The following is a 26,046-nucleotide window of genomic DNA, read 5'->3' as shown; positions in this document are numbered from 1 at the left end:
AACAGCCTCAAAGGAAGCAGCGCTGTTTCTCGTTCTGCGCCCAGGCTGGGAGAAGGGTGGAGCCCAGGCGCGCCCACATCAGGAAGAGGCGAATTGCTCGTGTGTCTGTGTGTGTGTTTTCACTTACAGTGACTACTGCATGCATAGAAATACATGTACTGCCCGCAGGGCTTACTGTCTCCTCTCCGTTCCCTGGGCGGCCCTGGTGGCCCTGGTAGCCCTGGTGGCATCAGCCCCTCCGTGTGTTGGGGGAGTCCTACTGACCACCTACGGAAGTTCCTCTTCGAGTTGCGTCTCAAAAATAGTTGGGGGAAGTGTATGTAAAATGCCGACCGATGAAATCGACACAAAAGCATAGCCGTCTCTTTTCCGAAAGTCCGTACATCCCGCGGCAGCGAGCCATACACTCAGCCAGAGAAGCAGGCTGGTGGGAGACGCCCGCGGCGCCCGGACACTGATTCCGGTCTGACACTCATCACCGGCTCCTTCAGCCGTGCCGTTAGTCTGCTGCCGCCTGGGGCGAGGGGGAGGGCACTCAGGTGCGCAGGTTCAGCTCCACCCTCTGCTCCTCCAGCGAGCATCCCACACCCAGGGCTCACGTGTGGGAGGAGAGAATAGAAGATTTGGAAGCAGGTGCGCCGCTCTTCGCACGGTGTGGGTGTGTGCATTTTCTAACACCGTCACAGAAGAGCATAAAATTCACTCAGAGAAACTCTTTTGCTGCCTTTAGGTTGCTGAGGAGCACGCCTGAGTCAGAATGCCCTTTTCCTCTGGCCTCACCGAACCCGCGAGATGCGGTGGGTGGGCTCTGGGCCCTGAGAGGTGTCTTTGGAGGGAGACTGACGGGGCTTGTCTTCTCGTGGCCACGCCCAGGGGCGGGACCCTCCGGCTGGACCCTCCCTGAGCTGCAGTCCCCCGGCCTGCAGGCGGGGAACTGGGATTCCCTGAGATCTGTGTGGGGCGACCTCGATACTTTGGGGGAATGGACGCTGTTTCAGCTGTTCGGGTCGTGGTCACAGTGACAGAGCCGCATCTGTGACGTGCTCTCTTCCATCACGACCGTTTCTACCCATCTTTTCCAGGTACCGGGGCTTTGGAGACACATGGCTCTAAATAAAGTAATTTGTGGAAATAACTGAAAAAGGCCTGGTGTTTAGTGTATGAGTTTCCAAAAACGCCCATTCACGCACTCGGTCCTTTGATTAGGATACTAATGACACTTCCAGCAATGAGCGTCTGCGTGGAGAGCCGCGGCCAAAGGGCCAGTTTTGGACACGCAGTCTCTCCTCACGCATGCTCATGAATGCAGTGTCCCAGGATTGGTGTCAGCACCCCTCCTGCTGCTGCGCTGCTGCTGGGAGCCCTTTCTAAACAGAACGTGGGGCGTGGCTTGGCCGTGGGGCGTGACGTGGCAAGGAAGTCCAGCCTCCTCCCTCCCTGGGCAGACCAAGGAGATGCGGAGCACCAAACTAGCAGCCCGAAGGAACTTGCGCTTTTCCAATATTAATCTCATTGAATCTTTCTCCATCATTCTTATTTTAAAACAAAGCACATGGGTTCTCACGAGGAAGCAAAGCCTTGCCCAAAGTCAATGGCAGGACTACACTTGGAAGCGATGATTTCCAGGCTGATCTGTCTGTGTGCGGGCTTGCTGTTCACCGGGCAGGGAGGCCTAGCACCTGGAATCTGTTGCAGTGAACCGAGAAAGATGCCTAAGTGTTTCCTCCGACACCAGGTGAACGTGCGGTGTCCTGTCTCCCCCAGCCTGTCGAGCTGCGTGGAGTTAGAAATGCAAACGGGAGAAACGGGGCCAGTTTCCCAGCTACTCAGAGTTAAAAATCATTGCACGTATCTCTCATTTTCCCTCTCGTTTTTAATGCTGCTTCTCCAGCCAGAGCTGTGGTGGGTTTTTTCATCTCTGTTATCTATCAGCTCCTGATTTCTCATGCAACTCTGGAGATTGGATGGGGTGTCTGTGCAGAAGCTGATGACTTATTCTAAGGACCTGCCTGCTGAAGTGACATTTCAGACACATTCAGTGTCACTCTCAGGGATAATGATTTACACTATTAATGCCATGATGAAGTTTTTAAAATCTCTGGTTTAATCTCCTCCAAAGGTTTCCCAAACCATCTCCTTAAAGAGAAGAAAAATTCATGTCCTGCACCCCCCCCCATGTGCTCCTGGAGTAAAAGTGCTTTATCACATCAGAAATGCGGTTCGGATTCCAGCCCGGTTCTGTTGTGTGCTACATGTATGAGCTCCAGGCCCCCTCACGCCTCGGCTCTGGTGGCCTCTGGGTGCCCAGGATCGGACATCACCGGCCAGTCTGCCTGCCAACCTCAAGTCCTTTCAGGGCAGGAGCTGTGTTCTCATGATGTGTATGCCCTGAGCTGGCGACCAGATGATGTTTAATGAGAATTTTATAAATACTTAATTCATGAAAACAATAATGCATAGGCTCACAGTTTGCTTAAATCTGGAAGAAGCCGGGAATCATGGCACGTGTATGCATATCTGTGGCGCCACCCCAAACCACCCCTAAAACCCAGGCTGCTGTGGAAGCCCCCCACGTGCAGCGCCATGCCCGGGGCCCCTTTCTGTGCACCCCTCGCGACGCCAGCTTCAACAAGTGCCATGGGACCTCTCTCTGCTCAATCCTACTTAACACCAATGACCGCCGTCAGGACAGATTGAGATCATTCACCTGAAACCCTCACCCACACACGGGGGGAGGAGACAGCAGGGCTCATGGACTCTCCGGTGGCAGTGAGCCGGCCCACACCTCAAATCCGGGAAGAGGTCATTAAAGCAAACGTCTACGTGACAAAGTGAAGGGGCTCCCCAGGCACACTCCTCGACAGGATGTGAATTTACCAGGGTGGAGCGAAAACCGTTTTAACAATAACATGTCATTTTGTTGGACATGTTTCTTACTCGAACTTGTTCCTAGTGGCAACCGCTCACTGGGTGACTGCAGCTGTGATCTGGGGTCTGTGGTGGCTTCTCTCACTCCCCAGACCTGTCCTCCTAGAGAGAGAGGGGACCATTCTTCGAGACAGGACCTAGGACTGTGCCTTATAAACACTGAAAACTACACACAAACTTTGAGCAGCTGTATAGGAGTGTGTATGTCTATTTGTATGTTGTGTATAGTATGTGCGTGTGTTTGTGCAGAGTCCTGCCTTTGTACACAAAGAGTGACAAGCGTGGTCACATGTAACAGAGTATGCAGTGAACAGAGTTTCTTCACCCTGACTGGCACTCTCCATAGAATGTTCTAGAGCGATGGAGACATTCTGTCTTTGCCATCCAGCATGGCGACCAGTGACCACATGCACCAGCAAGCAGAGTGTGGCGGAGGAACTGGATCGTAGATCTCACTTCATTTTAGGTGCTTTGAGTGTAAACAGCCCCATGGTGAGTGGCTGCCCTACGGCGCAGATGTGCAATCGCAGACGACAGGACCTCCCCCTGTGGGAGGAGGCCGAGTGGCACGTGCCCCGGCGGGTCCCGCAAAGGCCTCCCTCTGGGAAACTCGGCACAGTCCTGTGATGACCCAGGACTTCCCCGGCCAAACCCCGCTTCTTTGATTTCTGCCCACAGACCTTGAGAACTTCAAGACGAGGGCGCGGAGCACGGTGTCCGTCCGTCGCGGTCAGGGGATGGTGCTGCTGTGCGGGCCGCCTGCCCACGCCGGAGGTGAGTTCGGCCCCTGGCCTGGCCCTGACCGGGGTGGAGGGCGTGGTGTCGCTGGTACATGCCCGAGTGCCTCTGTGTCCAGGAGGGCTTGTCCCCAGTGCCTGCCGCTGTCGGGACTGGCAAACGTCAGGTGGTGCAGACGTCCCGCCCACTGCTTTCACCTGGTGCAGGGGGAGGCCCCGAGTTGGTGGGAGTCTGAATCCTGTTACTTGGTATAGGGACACAGGGACAATACCCTGGACCTTTTCCAGCGGGGTCAGGCTAAAATCTGGCCTCGCTTAGGTTCACACCGTTGTTGGCCCTGTACCAAATGACCCAGAACCAGTCCTGTGACCGCGGGCTCCAGGACCGCTCTGTCAGGATTCACGGTGGCTGGACCACTGGGCACGCACTTGACCTCAAGCCACTGGAAAGCCTGCTCCCGAGGCTCCAGTAACTCGCGTTCGCCTGGTTCTCACACTCACTCCCCAGGGGGCCAGCGGTGTGTGGTCCCGGGAAGTGTGTGGCACTTCCTGAGGGCGTCCTTCAGAACCTGGCCTTCTCTCTGACCCGCTCTGGTCTCAGACGCGTGGTGAGCCTGAGGCTGCAGGTGTGCAGGCGGGTAGAGGAGACGGGAGGAGGCCAGGACGGGGCTCGGAGCCCCGCACTGCAGCGAGTCTCCCTAGTGGGAGAGCTGCTTGGCCTGAGGACGGTTACCTGCACTGCACTGATCGCGCCCAGTGGAAAGGGGGCTGGAAAGGCAAGTATTTATTAAGATGTGTGAGGGCCCAGAAAATACGTTAATTCTGTGAATGAAGGAGAATGTGGAGCGAGGCTGTGGAGGCGGCTTGCAGCTCCAGCTAGAAGGACCCACTTGCCTGAGGCAAATTAGACACACAAGGAGGACTCAGGTGTGCAGGGCTCACGGGTGTGCAGGGCTCAGGTGTGAAGAGCTCACAGGTGTGCAGGGCTCAGGTGTGAAGAGCTCACAAGTGTGCAGGGCTCACAGGTGTGCAGGACTCAGGTGTGCAGGGCTCACAGGTGTGCAGGGCTCACTGGCAGTGCCATTTGCCAGGGTTCCACCTCAATGTGAGGTGACCAAGGGATAAACTCTCCTCTTAGAAGCTCTGGGTAAAGTCCAAGTTCATCTCAGGTATGCTCGTGGTGGCCTTAGTCCCCTGTTTGGCGTGACATGTGATTTAAACCAAAAGTACTTTACACGGAGCACTCGAAAACACCCCTTCGTTTTCGTCCTGTGTTCAAGCATTGTCGTTCTTGTGCCCCCATCTCCTGGCCCAGCCCCGGCGCCAGCAGGACTCAGTCGGCACAGTAAGTGAAGGCTCCTCTCCGAGCGCAGACTGAACAAGCAGGCGGGAGAGGCAGGTGCCCTTCAGGTCTGGGTCAAAGCCACGGAGTCCCGGGGCTGCTGGCTTCGAAGGCCTCAGGGGACGCAGACTGGAGGTCAGGGGTCTGTGTTCCGAGAAGTGGGCCCATTCTTTAGGGACCCACCGCATGTGAGGCCCGGGACACATGTGCCGTGACATGTGTCTTGTCACCAGCCACCATCCAGTGTCGGGCCAGTGCCCTCCACTTCACTACAGAGGCGAACGATGAAGGGAGATCTCTCAGACCCCTTTCACTTCTTTCTTTCTGCAGCACTGACTCAATAAAAACTAGACGTAGTTATTGCGTGCGTTTGCATTAGTGAAGTCCTGCCCCTGTGTCAGGGGCCCAAGTGGCTGGGTGGGTGTTCAGGTTACAGATAAGTTCACACAGGCTAACACACCCCTTCTTACTGTGAAATCTGATGGAAATGAGAACCGGGGATTCTGCTCATTTCTCCCCAGGCCACCGCCACAGCATCGAGGCTGAGGTACGGCAGTGACACCGAGCCCTAAACTCATAGGGTCGTTAAGGAGCAGGCACCCCGCCCTCTGGTATAACGACCCCCTGGGAAGGGTGAAGCCCCTGCCCTGCCGGGATCAGCCCCCAGAGAACCTGTGCCCTCCCCTGGGCACAGAGAGGTGCGTCCGACCCTCCCCAGACGTCCCCGAGGTGGGCCTGCAGCCCAGAACCCAGCCCGTGAGCTTTGCCCAGGCTCCTGATGGCCTCGCTGGAGAGAGGAAGGGAGTGGGAGCTCTCATCTGGACCCCGTTAGGGGATGTGTGCTGGGCCCACCAGGGGCCAGGTGGGCGGGCAGGGGCAGCAGAGCCGGAAGGGGCACTCGGAGGTGCCCCCCTCCCCGAGTCCCTCCAAACCCTCCAGAGCGACAGGTACAGCAGTGACGCTGTCGCTGCTGCTCCATACCAGTGTCACTTCAGTGGTGGCAGTCACTGCGAGCCACTAGCCATGTTACATGTTCAGACCCAGCACGTGGTGCCCCAGCTCCCCCCACAACATGCACATGGGGGAAGGAAGGGGGGGAGGAAGGGGATCGGCCTCTATTCTGGCCACAGGATACCGAGTGACAGCAGGCGTCTGTGCTCAGGGGGCCGTGTGTCCCGCTTCGAAGCCGGGCAGTGTCTGGCCTTTTCGGGGTCCCAGGGAACTAAGCAGCAGAGGGTCTGTCTTTCTTGAAAAGGATTTTGGTGAGCAGGCCTCCGTAGGACCCCCGAATCTCTGCACGTGACGTCCCTCTCATCTCAGGGTTGGCAGATGTGGCTCAGATGTGGTCACTGCAGACATTTCACCATTAAATCCTGACACAGACTTGGAGGCCTGGAAGTCGCTGCTGGGCTTGCACTGTCCTGAGGCCCAGAGTCCTCACCTGGGTCCCCTCCCCACTAGGCCAGCACCCCCAGGCACCCAGGGCACGCCCTGCACCAGGCCCCATTAGACGCTGAAGGCCTAAGGTCCCGGAGGCTCTCCCTGCTCCCCTGTGAGCGAGCACCAGACTGTTCCCCAGTGGCACCCTTGGGCACAGCTCGTCGGGGGGGCCTTCTGTCCCACCCGCCTCTCACCTCAGCAGGAGCCTTGCTCTCGGGGTACAGTTGTGGGCCGGGGTGCAGTTTGCAGGCAGGGGACCCGCCCAGGGCCTGTGCAAGCAGAATCTGGATTTTCACGAGATCGCCAAGTGACTCACCAGTACAGTAAGGTCAGGGAAGCCCTGAGCTAACCTGTGGGGCACACATGTGTGCACATATGTGCATGCACACATGCGTACACATGCATTACTGTGTACACACACCAACTCCACCCAGGCTGGCAGGACGATGAAGCACCACCAAGGCAACATGTTGAAGCCGTGGGTGCCCACCCTTCTCCCCCAGGGTGCTCTGGTTCCGGGAACCTGGGATGGGGTCCCCAGGGCTGTGTGCAGTAGACCCCGAGCCAGCACCAGGTGGTCGATCCCACACGGACCACCTCCTGCAGAACCAGCCCAGGGGGAGGGGCTGATTCTTCCATCAGATCCCTGCTTCAGAAACTTTGGAGATAATTGCCCCTGGCTCTGCCTTTGACCTCGAGTATTTCTCTGGCTGTTGATTAGGGAGGCGGATAACTCAGAGGAGTCCGTCTTTTTCTCGTGTCCCAGGTGGCATTTTGCATTCGGCCAACTCCGACATCCTGTCAGGGAAAGTATGGCTTCCTGGAGCATGGGAGAGAAAGCCTGTGACTCTGAGATTAGTTCATTGTCATGGGCTTTATGGAAACTAGCTGTAACTCGTCATTCAATGATTTTGCCCAGAACTCGCCCCCATTAGGGTTCAGTGTCATTCTGAGGCGTCAGACACAGGGACTTTGTAACAGAGCATCCAGATGTGGCTTCTTCAACTCCATAGTTGTCAGACTCCCATTCAGCTCAGTCTCTGACAGTTCTGAGCAAGGGTGGTTCTATGTTTTAGTTGCAGTTTTTATGTGGTTGTGGGAGGAGGTGAGCCAGGTCCGCTCATGCCGCCATCTTGACCAGAAGTCCAGGAGAGATGATTCTTGATTTATGTTCCCTAACGACTGGTTAGCTGGCATGTCTTTTTCAGCAATGTCTCCGCAGAGGCTCACGTGGAACCTCTGTCTGCTACGCGCCTATATCAGTCGTGCCCCGGCATTGCGGCTTTGCTGAAAACGCCGAAGCAGCATTCTCATGACATTTGGGAGCTGTCCTTAAAGACTCGAATGACAGTGAGGTTCCTCTCCCAATGGGCTCTCGTGGGCCTAACCCCATGCGGTCACGCGCGCTGCCTCCCCCGGGTGTGCAGCCGCTTCTTTGGTGGGTTCGGGGCTCCACTCCGCCCCTCAGAAGAGGCAGAGCACTGAGGGCGCCTCAGCCCCGGGGGGACCCCAGATTCAAGTGTCATCTTCCGTTTCTTCTGGGTGGCATTTGTACAACAGCATAATCTGATGTTTTTAAGTCAGTGTGGCCTTAACGCTGGCTTGTCACGAGCAGTTGCAAGAAGCATGCCGCTCGTAAGTGTTGACTTTCAGCCGCTTCCTCCCATTCAGTGACACTGGCCGGACCCTGCACGTGGGCACCAAGGGAGGCCGGGCTTCCGCCTCAGTCATCTTACGCTGCACGTGTGTGCATGTGTGGGCGTGTGGGCATGTGTGTGCATGTGCAGAGTGGGGGGAGGTGCTTCAAGATAGACCCAGTTTTTAAAACCCTTAAATTGCAAGTGATGAGCAATGGCCTTGGGGACCTGAGTGCTCGTCAGGTCCCCTCTAGGGTTGCTGCCCTTTGGTGCCCAGCATGTGACCTGAGGGAGTGAATCCACCTGAGAGCTCTTACCTCCTGCCAGGGCTGCAAGCGCTGTAGGTGTGCAGTCGGCTGAGACTGACCTTGGTGGGGACCAGTGACTCGGAGGAGCTTCTGTCACTGAGGCAACAGTGGGTTCTGATCGCCTGGACTTGGACCCCCAGGAAATAAGGATTAAAACGCCACTCGGGGGTATCATGGAAATGCTAGGTGATCCCTCAAGAGCATTAGGGATCGATCAGACTTGGGTAAGCCCTCTTTATGATACGGTTTTTATGGGAAATGCACTCCTGAGTTCCACCTCTAAGCCAAGAAGCTCTGTGTACTCCCTAAATCGGTGTCTTTCACAGTTCGGTGAGGAAAGGCTGATGGCGGTCAGTTAGTCAGTACCACAGACCACAGGTGTCTTTGTGTCCTGCTGTCAAACGTGGGAGATGGTCTTGTCGGGTGCCCCTCGGTTCCACCGCGTTCCTGCAAAGAGACGGGTCTGGACTCCTTCATCGGAAATGCGCTGAGCCCGTCTCTGCCTTTGTTCGCTTCCCACGTCGCCAGTCAGGGGAGGCGAGCACCTGGATCAGCTCGGAGGCGTGAACCCGTTTGGAAGATGGAGGAAGGTGTTGTTCTTTCGGTGTGCCCCCTTTCTCACCCACCGAGCAGGAGGCCCACTCTGACCGTGGGCTGCTGATCACGGGCCATTCCACCCCAGGGGCGGGGCAGAGCGTTTGCCGCTGGGAGGAGGGCCCTGGGGTCAGCCCTCTTCTCCACGCCAGGGGCACGCCCCAGTCTCAGCTGGAGGGGGAATCAGCAGAGGGGGCAGAAGCGAGAAGGAGGCTGTGCTGGTCCAGAGAGCGAGTGGCCCCCCAGCCATGGGACGCGGAGAACTGAGGGGACCGTTTCCGGTGTCGGTTTTCTCCCGGTCGCTTCAGCAGATTTTCTGACGCGCCCGACGGGGCATCTGGCCCCTCCCTGCCTGTCCCTGCAGCTCCTTGTACGACAACTGAGGGGTCACGCCCTGATGCTCCCCGAGGCCCGGTGCCAACAACCGTGCCCGTGGGAAGGCGAAAACGAGCCTGGGTCAGCAGCAAGCACTCTCTGCGCACAGAGTGACCTCCTGCGACCCCGAGCCCCGTTTCCCACATTAGCCAGGGTGGCACCCCGCCCCCTCCGTCTGGTTCTGGGAAGAGTTGCCCTGGAGTGGTAGCCGCAGGCTTTCTACCTAAATTCTCCTTTTAGTTCTAGTGAGAAAGACGTTCAAGGTGTTTTTGTATTGACAGGAAGTCCTAGGCCATAGCGCAAAAAGAGACGCAGCTGCCTGATAAATAGCAGCTAATTACAGTTCTGTGTGTTGGAGTAGCCTAAAGAAGATGGTTTAATTTGAAAAAGAAAATAGCAGAATAAATTCCGAGGAATTCTTTTTCTGCTTCTTCTCTTCCCCCTTTGCGTCTGTGCCAACTGTCCCCAGGGTCTCACTTGGCAGAAGCAGGGACTTCAGTTCGTTAACGGTGGCCCTTGTTGCCCAGCTCCTGGCCTCTACTCTGCACTGCATTTAATGACAGGCCCTAAAAAAGTAGTCGTGGATAGACTTAAAACCAAGTTGGGAATGTAGTTTCTTTTTACACATCAGGAAAAATCAAAGGGATCATCTCCAGGTTTGGCCCTTGGAACGGGAGGCCCACGGGTCAGTCAGAGGGAGGGTCAAACGCAGCAGCGTCAGAGGAGGCGGCCTTGGCGGAGTGGGACTCCATCCACCGGGCCAAGCGACCCCCAGGCCGGGACCATTCTGCAAACCCAGCCTCCTGTGGAGCTGTCCCCTGTGAGTGGTCCCGCCCCTTGGAGCGCTGTGGGGTGACACTGTGTCAGAGGACCTGCCCCAGGTGCGGGAGGTGCAGAGACATGGGACCACGTCACCTGTCCTGTCACATGTCTGGCAGAGGGCTCCCAGAGGTGCACTGGCCAGACCCCGGCACGGGACCAGCACCATCTCGCAGCAGGTGGGCCTGGCCGAGCAGTTCCTGGGTGCCCAGTGGTCAGCCACTGCAGGGTCCACGGACTGTCTTGGGTCCACGCCCACCAGGAACGCTCCCCCAGGGCTTCGTCTTCCTGCAGCAGCAGAAGGAGCAGCACCTGGGATGCGCTCGCAGCCACGAGGCAGAGTATCGTCAGGCGCACGCATCACAGGTCACATCGAATGGAGCGGGACCATGGCGCAGTACAGGAGTGAGGACATGCTGCCCGGGTCCTGCAGTGTGGACGGAGCCCCGGCTGGGAGACCAGAAACTGCGCCGGCACCAAGAAGGAGGGGCCCTGTCTCTGATGCGCGTTGAACTCATTTAGTGCAATTTTTCAGATGCTTAGGGAGGAAATATCTGTAGTAGGTCAAGTCAAAGTGCCGAGAAGATGATGCATTCGGACCAGCAAGGTTCATCTTCGCAGTGAAGGACTAGACTGTGGCGTCCCGTCCAGAGGGAGGGTTCGGGCTTCCGACACTGTGTAAGGCTGAGTTAGAAGGAGGTGAGTTAATTAACTGGCTGTGCTTTCACCCATACCTAATAATACGGATGAGAAGCTTTTTAACCAATCGCGCTTGTCTGAGTTAACCGTATTCACTCATGACTTTGACATCTGAGACACAGAGAGCAAACACGGAATTCCAGATGCGGCAGTAGTGGGGACTGAGGCTCCTACATCAGGAGCTAGAGCAAGCACCCGGTCTCGAGTCCGGAGGCCGGCTGGGAGAACGTTCTCGCTCCATGTGGGGTCCAGCTGCTGACAGACAGACAGGGAGCAGCCACGCTGTCCCACACCGACAAGGCCCGTTGTCCTCCTCTGCCCTGACCCACCCTGGTCTCTTCACATGCACTGCATGCGGGTAAACGTGTCACTGCAGTTTGCAGGGTCACAAGAGGCCCCAGGAAGGAGGTGTCATGGCGGCTCTCCACGGGCACCCGTAAACCCACACGGGGCAGCTCGGCCGGGCAGGCAGAGAGAGCCAAAGAATCGTGACTTGGTGGAACCTGTGCAGTCTCTAGACCCCCCCCAAACCAGCACGTGCACTAGAAGACACTTTGGGGGTGCCAGGCAGAGGTGTCTGAAGCCCGGGTCTCATCATTTCACGGGGGTTTGGGTTCGCCCTTTGAAAAGATCGACAGAACTTTGAGGAAGAAGAGGCAGCTGACGGGGGGGGGGGGGTCCTGCACTTCTTCCACGTGCGGGTCCCGCTCACTGCGGAATGCTGTGGGCCTGCCACGCCTCTGCGGTGGAAATCCGAACGCAGGGAGACGCCCACACCTTCTTCCCGCAGGTCTCACCGCCCAGCCACCGTGTCTGCAAGGCCTGGTCCTCGGAGGCACACAGGTCCACGCACGGGGAAAGTGGTGGTGAGCAGGATCAGGGCTGGGTCCCGGTGGAGCTTGTGACTTAGCATTTCAGTGTCCAAGAGACTAGGTCACTTTTGCAAAGCAAAAGTGTTGAGGTGCGGCAGGATGTCCCAGGTGCCCAGACCATTGCAGCCGTCACAGCTAGAGACATGGGCAGGAGCAGCCTGGTGCCTCTGACCCTGGGACTGTAGGTCCAGCCCTCACCCTGGGACGCGTGCTCTGGGCTGTGTGGGGGGCGTGGGGGGGACAGGGCTCCACAGTGCGATCATGTGACGTCATCTCTGGTAAGGACCAGAGAAGGTGCACAGAGCTGAGATTGGAGGAGGAACAAGTGCAGGCACCGGGAGGAGGGAACGGTGTCTGAGACCGAACAGGAGCCTTAGGGCTGTCTGCAGTGGGGGGCTGTCTGGCCACGAGGGACAGGCTGGGGGGGCACCCCGCGAGGGGCGGGAGAGAGGACGAACCTGGGCTGTGGCGGGGATGCAGCTCCGACATGTTCTCAGAGATTTAGGTGGTTTTCTGAAAAGAAATTAGAAATCACTAAAGATTTGTTGAGGCAGCCTTGTGAGGTAGGAGATGGGTTAGGGTGAAGGCAGTATTAAAGGGGTTCTTGGCAGCCTGGGCTGGTTTATTATCACCAGCTTTCTATGCAAGACAAAGAAAGAAGCGAAGTTCTAGCCCAGCTGGACCCGGAGGGCAGCCGTCACGAACACACCTGCAGAGCAGCCTGGAGTCAGAGCACAGACAGGCCACACTGGAGAGTGAAAGTAGGAGGGCGTCCGTTCCAGCCACTGTGGCAGCGCCCCACAGGCCAGGGGGCTGAGAAAGGGCAGAAACCCACGTCCCACCATTCCGGAGGCTGGGAGCCTGAGGTCGGGGTGCCTGGGATCCTGGGACACCAAGGGCCCGAGGGAGGGGGAGCCGAGTCTGGTGCAGGCGTGAAAGAGTTAAAATCTGCAGGGCGGACTCAGCAGAGAGTCCATGAACGTTGCAGAGAGCTGAATTAGTGATGAGCGCGACTGGATAAATGAGGTTTTTAAAATGCAAAACAAAAGTGCAACAATGGCCAGAGAGCTTTGTATGCATGGGGACTGGGTAGCCAAGACCCCGTCGTTGCATGAGGTGTGACTGGGGTCTCACCGACCAGTGCGTGCACGGTGTTTCATGCACACGAGGGCGCACCTGCAGCTCATCGCAGTGTCCTCGTAATAGCAAAAGCATATCGTGCCCCCTCCGCTCTGAGAGCGGGCGGAGAGTCGTTAGGTTTTCGGGATTTTAATAATTAGAGGAAATTCAGGTCTAGGGAGGTGTGAGGACAGGATGTGTGCCTTCCAGGTTGCTGCAGACAGTTGAACCGTGGAATCCCAACCTCTCAGCCAGCAGCTGAAAGCAGAGGTGAGCAGAACAGCATGAATTTTAAAACACACACAAAGGATGACAGATAAAATGTATGTAGCTCCGGACCACAGACTGAGTCGCACAGATCACACGTGTGACCTGACCAAGACAGGGGAGCAGTTACTTTAAAATATAATGTCTGTCTTCCTAACAAAATGGGTTTTATTTTTAATTTTTAGGTACACCCTTTCATTTTAAACGAGGTTAAGAATGTTACTGTGCAAAGCTGGAGTTGAAGTGTTGGAGTTATTGGTAAATAACTCAGTTTACCCCATAAGTGAGAGATTTTTTTAAAAGAAAAGAAAGGAAGGTAAACTTAGTAGTTTAAGACTAAGGATTATCAATATGCAAAAACATTAGATCAGGCAGAGGCACCTTTTGTTACCAAAATGTGCAAACCATATTGCAGACACACCAGTTACATTATTTCTAACACCATAAAAGATGAGGTCGAATTTATAATGCTAAAAACTTGGACATATGTGGAGAAATTACTAAAGCACATCTGTTATTTAACTTGACACACTAAATAAATAAATACAAAAATTGACTAATGCAATGACATATTTTTTATGTAGTCATAGGTCAATCATAGGTCAGATATATACAGCAACCGTAACCACATTTTAAAAAATCAATACATGCAATGTCAAGACCATTTTTTGATACCTACTGAGTCAGAGCAAAAATAAAAGCCATTAGGTGGGTGTTTCACAAGTGGAAGAAATGAGGACGGATGTATCTACACCCACGAAATTTAGGAAAGTCCACCCAGCAGCAAATTAATAACCTTACATTAACTCGTAAAGTTGTTACAAATTAGTTTCATTTACACTGGAAACCAAAATCAATAAGCCGAGCGTCCACCTCACGAAGTGAAAGCGAACACAAAACCAGCTCTGGGAAATAGAAGGGGGGAGAGGAGCTCCGCCTCAGCAGGTTAGAGGCAGACGCCGCACTCAGGAGACCCCTGGGAGTTTCGAGAGACAGAAAAATGCAAGCACATTGCTCTCCAAATCTAATCAAGAACAAACAAGAGAAATACAAATGCACAAAATTAGAACTAAAAAGAGCATATCATTTTGCATGTAAGACTTAAAATCATAAGAGAAAACTGCACACCACTCTAGGATCATTTGAACATCTGGATGAAATGAACCGTCTACTGAAAATGTATAAATAACAAAATTGAGCCCAGAGAACACAGAAAACCTGAATGGACCTATCAGCGATCATGGCAGGAAATGGGAGTTGTGAAGAATGGCTTTCTCCAAGTGCTCTGGGCTATAAAATTCATAAGGAAACTCTGGGAAGTTGAAGGTGATTCCCCTGCCACACGCTCGGTGCCAGAGCAAAGCCACGAGGACCTGGTCCATTTCATGAAACGGCCCCATCCTGTGAGAGCAAAACATGCATCGTGGGTAACATGTGCCAGGGGCTGTTTTAAATGCTCTACACATGTGAACTAATGGGATTCTTATAGCAGCCAGCGATGCCCCCGTTGTGTAGATGACAAAGCCCCTGAGACATCATCTAAGTAAAGGTGACGTTCCTCGACAATTCAGGAACTCCCGTTTGGGGAATGTATATGAAATGGGGGGACAGTTCTAAGTGCAGGTGACTCAGGACCCACGGACCTGAACAAAGGAGGGGGTGGCCAGAGGAAGTGGGGGTGCTGGGTGGAGGGTGGGAACTGGGAGAAAGTTGGGACGACTGTCACAGCATAATCAATTTTTTTTAAAGGCCAAAGAGTGCTAGCTTAAATTCTCCTCATATGCAAGATTACAAACACAAAAATAAAGTCATAAAATGCAATCATCACGAACAGCAGGAAGATACTTCTATTTCCTGCTGGATGACACCCAACAGCTAGAGAGTGTCAGAGACCAGCATGAACGCGTCCGCGTGGACGACGGCCACAGACAAATGAGGTCGCGGCAGGGTTTGCGGTGTCGTTATGTCGGCTTTTGTCAACGGTGTACGTTTGAAAATTTTCGTAAGCAAGCATTCAAAAATGCCAGAGTTTAGCACATGCTTCTCCACCGTTAGTCACCTCCTCCAAAACGGCATTTTCATCCCAGCCTTTGTTGCGGGAAGGTGTCTGGGTTGCATGGGGGAGTCTTCCTCTGGCACGAGGGGACCACGTGGCTACTTCCTTATTTTCCGTTTGAAGGTCACTGTGGATCTTCAGCTTAGAATAGCTGCCCTCAGCACCCCGACAGACGGTCATCACCCGCCTCGCTGGTGAGGCAGTGCCGAGTCTCCGGCTGCGGGTCCCCGCTGTGTTCCAAGGGCAAGTGGGCAGTGACCCACCTTCCACCTGCACTCAGCCCTGCTCAGGGGACTTGGCTTTCCACAGGGGACAGATGACAAAAGCCTGCACATCGACACCCCCAGTCCCAAGCGGCACTGTAGCCCAGTTAGGAGAATTGCTTGGGGAGAGAGCATTACGCTAAGAGGGCGCGTTTGTGTTCGGGTTAGGGAACTAAATTCAAGTTGACAGCGCTTCTATTTTCATTCCCCATGCTCATCTCGGCCGGAGAGATGTGGCGTTTGTCACTAAACATCACCCAGGGAAGCACAGGGAGAGGATGGGACGTCGGCAGTGCAGAGTCCGAAATCGGCTGGGATCCGAAATGGGTCACGTTCTATTTTGCAGCGGGCGCCGTGCGGAATCTGCTGCCTGTGGGCACACCTGGCTCACTCTCACGAGGTCCAGGTGCCTGCAGAGACCTTTAGCAGCAGAAACGCAGTTGGCGTAAGTTATCTCGGGGTGCGCGGGTTCCAAGGAACACTGGGGGCCGAGTCCAACACTGGAGGTTCGGGGCCGAGGACACTGAGCACGACATGCTGTGCTGTCATTTTCCTGACCATCAGTGGCTTCAGGGGACAGCCAGGCCCCGTCCAAGGTTCCCCCCCCATTACACACAGGTGACACCCCTGTTTGAATGTCAGGGTCCGTCCACAGAGCTCAGGGTCCAGTGGCTTGTTTGCTGTGTGGAAGCCTCCAGAACAAGGACAGATGACCTCATTGAAAGACAGGCTGTGAGCGTAAGTCTGTCCTCTGTAATCCCAGCTTTAAATGCTCACCTTGGCCATGTTCAGTACGTACCTGCGAAATGAGTTACTGGGGTGTATAAAAGAGCTATTATGGACACTTTCGACAAAAACCACCCCCCACCCCGCCCAGCCTGTTCCGTTAGAAGCCGGAAGACAACCAGGACTGAGTCAGTCAGTCCGCCTGTTTCAGCGGTGAGTGTGAGAAGTACCACAGTGTTCAGAGTCTGCTCGAAGACTGGCAGAATGTCTTTGTCATTCAGGCCCTGTGCCTTGCAAAAAATAATAACAATAATTCGGAAGAAGTTGGGGCATGGACCCTGGGGTGTGTGATTTGTAGACGGCTCTGTGAATTGCTCCTGTGCTCACTCAGGGGCCCGGCCGCACAGAGGTCTGCCTGCAGCTCCTGCCAGCGCCACGGCCCAAGGGGACGCAAGGGCGCTTGGAGAGCCTGACGTGTGCATCAGCTGCCCGGTGACTCTACCAATAACGTCTCTACCAACAACGGACCGCCCTGCCCGGTGCCCACTGCCGCTCCCTCCGCGCCGCTGCACCCGGGGAGACAGCTGGAGAAAGGCATCTGGCGCCTGCACCTCGGGGTTCGCGCAGACCACAGCAGTGACGGTCCTCTCAAACGAGTGCCTGCAAACACCGAATGACGAATGTCCTGCCGATGGCTTCCTTCCTCTGGCCTGGTGACAGCCGCCGCCAGTGAAAAACACCCGTGCCCAGGCCCAGTCCGAAGGCTTCCTCGGAGAGGGAGTCCTGACCACGAGGTCGGTTCCCGGGAGGCGGGGCCCTGGGCCTTCCAAAGCAGTATTATCGCCTTACCGGTCTGCAGAGGAGCCGTCCCGGCACAGCCAGCTAGGTCTGTTTCCAGTTACTATGAAAAAATAACTCTGAACTTGGCCAACAGTCCCCTTTAAGACCTTGATTGGATTGTGTGTTAGTTCACCTGAGATGTGGGTAAAAACCAGGGGCAGGCGTTGGCTTTTGTGCCAAAAAAAAAAAAAAAAGAAAGAAAGAAAGAACCAAGCAGTGATGAAAACGGAAATATATTAGACTCCTGTATATGGATGATTTTTCAAAAAGATTTCATTTATTTTTAGAGAGAGTGGAAGGGAGAGAGAGAGTAGAGAAACAATGATGTGTTGACAGAACCATTGATGAGAAACCTCTTCCACAACCCAGACTTGTGCCCTGACTGAGAATCGAACGACCATCCCTTTGGTTCATAGGCTGGTGCTCAATCCACTGAGCCACAGCAGCCAGGGAAAGATGAATGCTTTTTATTTCTCTGAAGCTTGTATGTATTGAGAGGTGCAATGCTTTCTTTGACAGGTTACTTGTCAGGTTACTCTGGGGAGGGATTTCCTGCCCACATCCAGAACGGGGTCCTAAAACTTCCAGGATGACGCTGATACCGAACCAGGGCAGGCCACCTGGGAGATCCCAGGGCACAGCTGATGGCACCCAAGGGTGTCCTGAGGCTCAGAGGGCCCTCAGACCGACACGATCCCTGCAGGGGCACCCAGCCCACTGACGCCCAGGGCACAGGGCCTGCTGACAGGCAGGGACAGGCGCTCGCCTTCACCAGGAGCCCTGGGACGGACCACGTGGCAGCCCGAGGGCACTCAGTGATCATTTCCCATTTTCCGAAGTGGTATTTTTAAGAGCAAAGCATCAAGACTCACATCATGGAGTGTAGAGCCTCTTGACTTCTTAGAAGGTATGTGTCTCAAACAGGAGCCCAGACCCCTTGTACCATTCCTGGTGGATACCTGGCTGACATTGACCTTGACAGGTGGACGGGGTGGACGGAAGCAGCCCCCCAGGGCCAGTCCAGCTGGGTCAAATGCAGATGTTGCAGCCCCTGCTTCACACTGAGACCAAGGGGCACAAAGTGTGTGGGATCGATGGGACGCAGGGATTCTGCTGTGTGAATGTTTGTGATGGGGGGGCAGGGGGTGCGGCCAGATGCCAGAGCTCTGTCCTGTCCCTGGGCCAGGCGGGTAGGAGCGTAAATGGTGAGATGGAGTAGGTCGGGGAGACCGGCGTCCCCATCCAGCCGGCCAGCCTCTGCTCGCCTCAGGCCGGTCACGGCCTTGAAAACGGCGCGGTATTGCCAGGCCGTACGGTTTCTCCTGAGAAGCCATGAGTGTGGCGTTCTAAGTACAGTCTCTCACTGAGTGAGTGTCATCGGTCTATTACGAGCTGTCACGCCAGGCACATGGGAAGCAGGACTCGGCTCTCCCACCGAGCTGGCCCGGGGTTCGCCGCGGGGGAGGAAGGGTGGCAGGTGCCAGCTGTCCCGGCCTCTCCGGTTTCCTCTGGAGCCTTGACAGTTCCTCACTCTCTCTCAGGCGATGTCGGGGCCGTACATCTCTGTCCTCGTCACAGTGTGGGATGGTGTGCGTGGCAAGGACAGCCAGCCACACCCCGGTTCCACTCTCGGAGTCACCGAGCCATTATTCCAGCACGAGGACCCGCACCTGCACCCCAACGGGTGGGAAGCCGAGCTGCGGGTCTCGGGGCCCCCAGACAAAACCGAGCAGCTCGCTCCTCACAGCACCGTCCGTGTGCAGCCAAGGACGGGCCTGTGTACTCAGCCCTAATAAATGCAATAACTGAGGATTTTACATCGTCAATGTTTTTCATCTTCCCAGAGATGGATAGATTTTTTTCCCCCAGAGGGATTTTTCTTTTCTTAACTTAAGACTGTGTTTAAATCCCCTTGGCATGTCAGAATAATCATTACTGTTTACAGTTGCTATGGCAACTGGAAATGTTGGCAAGCGAGTGGGATGGAGCCTGAGAGAAGAAGAAAAGCTGTGTCAATTATTGAACATCTGTCAAACGCTCAGCCAACGCAGAGTGACAGGTGAGCAGCCAGAAATGGAAGGGGGCGGGACGCGCGGCGTTGCTGCTGACACTCGCTCAGGCACGTGGGCCTTGCCTCGTTTCGCCCCTTTCGGAGAGCGGTGATTAACATGCACTCTCGTCCACACAAAGGAGGGATTTTCCACGGGTGAGATATGGCCACGTGTGTGATTTTCATACTGTAATAACGTTAATCCTTCTCTACCGGATGCTGCTGAGCACTTTCCTGAGCTCTTCTGGGTATGTTATTTAATGCAGTCTGCATGGCGGCCCTGGGAGCTTGGTAAAGTACTACCCGTTTGCAGTTTTACGTTTTCTGGGAACAGAGGGGTGGGAAGCTCGGCCCTGGCCCCTGCGCCTCTGCCCGAGGGCTTGCCTCTCCCCAGGCTGCTCGCACACCATTGCCACGCGTGTCTCTGTGCTCAGGCTTGGACCCGCGATGGGCGTCCCAGGGCAGGCGGGGCCCCTGTCCCTCAGAGTCCCAGGCCCCCATGAGCCCCAGCACGACCCTCCCAGCCGGGGCCTGCTAGGCAGAGCTGGGGGTCAGGCCGAAATCCGTCTGCAGTCCTGGCCCCGCAACGGTCCCCCCACCCCAGTGGGCATTGTCCTGTCTGCACATCGTTTTCACAAGAATGGTCTGATTTTGTGGTCAGGTCTCTAAGGAGAGGGCTGGGGCTGGCTCTTCACTGTGAGAAAATGGAGCCTCAGGGGGACTGATGTGGCCGCAGTCGGTGGAGGCCTCCTCCTCCTGCCGTCTCGTCACCTGCACCGTGTGAGGAGAGTGGTGGGTGCGGGGACCGGGCTCGGGATCGGGTCCTGCCTCCACAGCGGGGACGGGGACCGTAGGGACTAGTATGCACAGTGACTGCACCCTCAGCGGTGCTCAGTGCCGCTCCGGGCGCCCTGGCCGCCTCTGAGAAGGACCGCAGGGGCAGGTGTCCCGCGGGTCCTGTCCGGCCGGAATCCCAGAGTCAGCGCGAAGGGCAACTTCACGGCCGAGTTTCCCAGATGCCCTCAGAGTCTCGTTATCCCCCCCACGGCTCTGTTCAGCATCGCCTCCGGCTTCCCGCTGTCCCCTCCCACGGAGGGGAGAACATTTCCACGGAGTCAGGACTTTGCTTCCTTCACTTACCAGCACGTCTGCCGGCTCCATACTAGGGTCTTCTCCGGTTTCGCTCATCGTTGGCTTACAGCTTCCAGGGTACAGGTCTTCCACCTCTGTGGTTAAGTTTTTTTCTAGGCACTTTATTATTTTCGATGCCGTTGTAAATGGGATGGTTTTCTTAATGTATTTTTCTGATAGTTTGTTGTTAGTGTGTAGAAGTGCAAAAGTAGTTCTAACAGTGTTTGGTGGGTCTTCGGGTTTTCTCTGTATACTTCCATGTCATCAGCAAATAACGACAGTGTTACTTCTTTCTCTCCAATTTGGGGGCCTTTTACTTATTTTCTTTTTACCCAATTTCTGTGGCTAACAATCCCAGTACTTTGCTGAATAATTCCTGATCTTAGAGGAAAACCTTCCAATGTGCACCGCGGACCGTGGTGGAAGCTGCGGTGTGTCACAGACGGTCCTCGTGGTGCTGGGGCGCATTTCCTCCACACCCGCTCTCTCGTCAGTTTTTAATGTCAGTAATGGGGGATTTGGTCAAATCCTTTCTCTCCATCTCTTGATACGATCGTGTGATTTGTATTCTTCATCTTGTTAATGTAATGTATTAATAGATTTCCAGACGTTGGGCCACCTTCACATCCCTGTAATAAATGCCACTAGATCACAATCTAGAACCCTTTTAACGTATTGTTGAATTTGGTTTGCCAGGATTTTGTGGGGGATTTTTGCATCTATGTTTAGCAAACCATTGGCCTGTGATTTTCTCTCTCTCTCTCTCTCTCTCTCTCTCTCTCTCTCTTTTAAATTCCATGACGTTCTTGTCTGGTTTGGGTTTCAGAGTAGTTCTGGGCTCATAAAATGAGTTTGGAAGCTTTCCCTTCTCCCCAGGTTCTTGGAAGAGTTTGAGCAGGACAGGTATTACTAGCTCTCTGAGTGCCGGGTAGGATCACCTGTGAAGCCATCTGGTCTAGGACTTGTGTTTGCTGGGAGGTTTCTGATTAATGATTTAATCTCCTCTCTAGTAATTGGTGTATTCAGATGTTCTACATTTCATGTTTTAGTTCTTGGAAGACTGTAGGCTTTCAGGAATCTACCCATTTCTTCTAAGTTGTCTAATTTGTTGACGCGTAATTGTTCATAGTAGTCTCTTATAATTAGTATTTCTGTTACATCAGTTGTAACTTCTTCTCTTTCATTTTTTATTTTGTTTGAGCCCTGTCTTTTTTTCTTAGCAAGTCTAGCGAATAATTGGTTGATTTTACTTAACTTTTCAAAGAACCACCTCTTGGTCTCATTGAAACTTTCTCGTCTTCTTGGTGTCTGCTCCATTTATTTCCACTCTGATCTTTGTTATCTTCCTTTCACTTATTTTGGGTTTTGTTTGTTCTTCTCTTTGAAGGTCCTTTAGATGTAAAGCTAGATTGTTTATTTGAGATTTTTCTTGTTTCTTTCGGTAGGCTTGTTTTGCTAGGAACTTTCAGAATTTTCTCATAGCTTCTTATATATCATATTTGTTTCCTTTTGGATCAGTGACTACTTGTATACCTCACTTTAAGCAACCCTACACTGTATTAGGAACCTTTCCTAAAATACAAGTTTGTTAAGAAGTGCAAATCACAAAAAAGAAAAATTTGAAAACTGAGCTCTCTACCTAAACCCAAGACAGGGTGGCCAGACCTTCCAAGGTGCCTCATTCCTGTATCTGGTGGCCCGCAAGGGAACCGGGGTGCACCCTGTGAACAGATTAATCAAACCACCACCGCTCAGCCTCGGAGAGTCCCACAGCGCCTGGCGCAGGGGAGTGCTGCCTGGAACGTGGACTTCTGTGGCAAGACGCGTGGGAGGTGAGGTGGGAGGTGAGGAGTGGCTCATTTGGAGTCCTGCCATGAGAAGACTTGAGTACCAGCTGGAGGCCTTTCACTGCGTCCGGAGGCAGCCGGCCCGGAGGACTCTCGTGGGAGGGAAGGCTATGACTCAGAGCTGTGCCCTAGAAGCCCAGACTCAGCCAGGGCCTGTGGGCCGTGCTGGAGAGACCCCCGCACCAAGGTGAGGGGTGCTGGGGCCCACGACAAGGAAGGTGGAGCAGCACGGAAGGCCTCGGGACGGGCGTCTAGGAGCTGGCGGGGCAGACCCTCACCCGGCCGTGGACACTGTGGCCTCCGGGGAGGGTCCGGGCCCGGCAGGGGGCGATGCAGGGAGCCCCACACCCACAGCGTCTGCCTCCAGCTGTGACCAGTGGGTGCCCTGTCCGCCCCTGGAGCGTGGGGTCCCTCCCGCAGTGGGCGCGTTGAACTCGGCCCCGCCCCTCTCCCTGTTGTGCGGTTTTCACGTGGTCAGAGTATTTTAAATGTGACTGTCCTCTGCTCCGAGGTACTGACGCTCCGCAAGCGGACTTTGTGTCTGAGCCCTTCCTGACCACGGCAGTGCCCTTAACACCTTTAAATGCCACCGCGAGGGTAACAGAAGGGAGAGGCCATGATCTCAGTGAACAGCATGTCCCCTCCCCTCCCAGTGCGGGAACTCTGTGCCCTGGCTCCCTGGTCCGGCCCCACCGAGCGGGCTGGGCGGCTCCTGCCACAGCCACACACAGAGCGCCAGTGTGGGTTCCGCGCGGCCTCGGCCCCACGCCCGCCCGCATCCCAGCACTGCACTCGGGCAGCCTGGGTCTGCGGGCTCCAGCGCCCGCTTGCAAACAGCAGTGCACTCTCGGCCCGGGCCTGGACTTCGGTCTCCCACGGCAGCAGCCCCGGGCCTAAGTGCCCGCCAAGTCAGCGGCCCGGCACCAGGGCGGCTGGAGACCTGCAGGGCTGCTCGTGAGAACTGCCGCTGAGCTCCGCGCACCCCCGTGCGATCCGATCTTTTCAGGCAGCGGCGCTCCCGGCGGTTCTCAGAAACACCACCTGCCATCTGGGAGGTCACCGCTCTCTGATGACCTGGGCGCCCCCAACGCTGGACAGCCAGCGCCACCAGGATGCCTGCTGAGGACGCACGTTGGAGAAAGTCCCAGTACCCTAACGGCTATTTGATCGTTGATGTTTTTGAAGCACGTGGAACCGTAAAAGACACACCTGGGCCCGGAGGTTCGTTCTGTGAGCCGCCGCCACCGGCCAGCCTCCCCGGAGAGGCTGAGCAGGCTCAGGAAAGGGTGCTTTTCCGCCTCGTCCCTGCATTCTTCCGTAGAGGCGTCAGCCCGCCCGCTGCAGGCCTCTCAGGCCTCTCGGATGCGTTTCCGAGAGCGGAGGAGGGTCCGCTGGGAGTGCCGGAGCAGGTCCGGAGGCGACCAGCCGCCCGCCCAGCACTTCTTAAAAAGCCCTTCCATCTGCATTCATATTGGCTTATTGTCAAGACAATGTGTTAAATTGCCTTCAAGTGAAATTCCTTCACTTCCACTTACATGTTTTTAAAGAAAATCTGCATCCCCAGCTTACCCAGTAAACATAGAAGCAAGAGAGTGAGAAATGACTGTCAAAAGCAGGAAGGTCAGAAGCTGGACCCCAGAGCAATGGTCAAGGGCATGCAGCTGACTGGAAAGCGTCCCCCCACCCACGCCTGCTCCTGAGTGACGAAGAGCAAGCACTGGGCCCGCATGTCAATTACAGGGGTGGTCGGGGGGCTCCCTTCAGAGGCGCTTTCCCGGTTGGGACAGCATTTGGCTCGACCTCAGTGGCCCTCGCCTCACGTGGCCACCACTTCCTTTATCTCAGTGACTTGCAAAGGGGGCGAAGAGGTTTGCTGCGTGTGCCCAACTTGGTGTGTTGAGAATGGCCGTGAACCTGTGTCCGGCCTAATCAGTGGTCAGTGTCTTCCAGGGGTGTGGGCCTGGCACCTGGTGGCCCAGTGACAGGTAGGCGCCACCCCAGTCCACTTAGCACTAGTCGGTAATGAAAACCAGTGTCTGGACCCTGGGAGGTCCTGCCTGACGCAGGGGACCTGCCCGAACCCAGTTCTCTGGGCCACAGGGCGTTCAGAGTAGGTGGCCTCTCAGCTCCGGCCTGATTTCAGCACAGACTGTGGCCGCCAGCGGGTGCCCCCCCACGCACCCCCCACAGTGAGCAGAGGTGCCACATGCGTCCCGGTGCAGCCCCTCAGAGTCCAGCTGCTCCCAACGCCTCCCGTCCCTGCTGCCCCCACGGGGAACAGTGTACACAGGCCTTGCAGCAGCCATTCAGAGTCTGCGTGATCAGAGGCGCAGTCCAGAGCCCTCACCTCTCAGAAGCCGGAGGTCCCTGGGTCACTCCTGCTTGCGACTTTTCACCAGCATGTCCTGGGAGAACATTCTTCTCTTAGCTACCTCGCAGCCCCACGTTGGCCACTTACCCTGGGGACTGTGACCCGGGCATGTCTTTATCCAGACTCAGTCACCTCGCCGTACGTACACTGAAGGGGGGGCTGAGGGGCTCTCTGGTTTAGAGCTCAGAGGGCGGAGAGGCATCTTTGAACACGGGCACCTTTGCCGCGTGGGGACAGGTCTCAGCCTGTGTCGAAGCAGAATTCAACTCCAGAGAAAAATGCCTGTTGGGAGCGAGTTAGGAGCCCCCCCACAGAGCACAGTGACCGGCCGATCTGCTCGTGGGTCCCTGCCTTCAAAGATCGCTCGACTGAGGCCTGTTAAAAATAGCGGCAAACCCCCTTTGCCGCGGGCCCCAAACATGGAGAAGAGAACCAATTAAGAGTGACCTTTTCTAGTTAGTTTCCCGTGGATTTCGATGCCACCAGTCAGAAAAACCGTGACCAGCTCCTTCTGCCTCAACAGGTGTCACATTATAAACAGTCTCCGTGTTTTCAGCTGAGCGCCATGATTATTAAATATTGCGTTGCGAGCATGTGTTTACTCCGCCGTCCCACATTGCCGGTGGGACGAGAACTGCCTGTCACTTCCAGAGCAATTAGTGTGGGAAAACTCATCAAAAGAAATCTGTCAAGTCTGAGTAACTATAAATACCGCGCGGAGCCCCCGAGGAAATCACTCTGGGTGGGAGCCGTTCCCGCAGGTGGCAGAGCCGAGAATGTCTTTGTTACGGTGCCTCCGCTTTGTTTTCCAGAGCGCCGAGGGCATGTCATGTAACTCCTTGCATTCCTGTTGGGCTCTGATAAAAATAGGCTTTGGTTCTTAGGGGGAAACCGTATCGTCGTTTTGAGTGAAAGATCGCTCGCTCTGTTCTTCGCAGCGCAGACAGCTCTCTTGCGTCCCCGAGGGGGCCCGGGTGGCGGGGCAGCTACTGGGGCCGGGCAGGCCTGCCTGCTTTGCCAGCCTGGATGCTCCGCCCTCCCCCAGTCCAGGCCTCAGAACTTCCGTGTCTTTTAATGGCATTGATGCTGGGGTTGGAATCACGAGAAGCCACGGGCCTGTAGGCTGGAGTGGAGATGGTGCACCGAAGAACGGCTCTTTCTGTTGGGGTGATGGAGCGGCCAGGAAGCTTTGTGTTGCTGGGTTTAGAAAACATTACATTTTTTCTGCCTTTCGACCCCCTTCCCCATGTCTCCTACGCGCAGCCTGGCCATCACCGACACGTTCTCCGCATCCACAGGCCCCACCGGTGGGCTGAGTTTTAGGCTTCACGTGGGAGGTGGGAGGGTGTGTGGATTTGCCTGTTTCTGTATCCGACACTGCACAGTGCCCTCGAGGTCCATCCGTTCGGGCGTGAATAGCAAGGTTTTGTTCTTCTTTCATTACTAGTAGTGTTCCACTGCGTACAGATGCCGCCGTTTCTTTGTCCGTTTGTCTGTCCAAGGGCCCTCAGGTTGCTCCTATACCGTGGCTGTGGCACTGATCATGGGGGGCGTGTGTCTCTCTGAATCAGTGTTTTGATTTCCGTTGGGTAAGTGCCCAGAGATGGGATCGCTAGATCATAAAG

The 26,046-nt window shown here is 55.3% G+C and overlaps 1 protein-coding gene across 1 annotated transcript in view; it reads left to right on the top strand.

Moving 5' to 3' along the window:
• LOC119036728 (contactin-4) overlaps positions 1-26,046 on the top strand; it is a 392,180-nt gene that overhangs the window by 260,138 nt on the left and 105,996 nt on the right. The window contains exon 5 of the mRNA XM_053668956.1: positions 3,607-3,702. Coding sequence (XP_053524931.1) covers positions 3,607-3,702 — 96 coding nt within the window. The remainder of the gene's footprint in view (positions 1-3,606; positions 3,703-26,046) is intronic.

The sequence above is a fragment of the Artibeus jamaicensis genome, unplaced genomic scaffold (genome assembly GCF_021234435.1).
Source record: "Artibeus jamaicensis isolate MK-2021 breed Jamaican fruit bat unplaced genomic scaffold, CSHL_Jam_final contig_519, whole genome shotgun sequence".
Classification (NCBI taxonomy): domain Eukaryota; kingdom Metazoa; phylum Chordata; class Mammalia; order Chiroptera; family Phyllostomidae; genus Artibeus; species Artibeus jamaicensis.
Note: the sequence above shows the minus strand (reverse complement) of the source record. Positions and strands in the feature narration are given on the sequence as shown.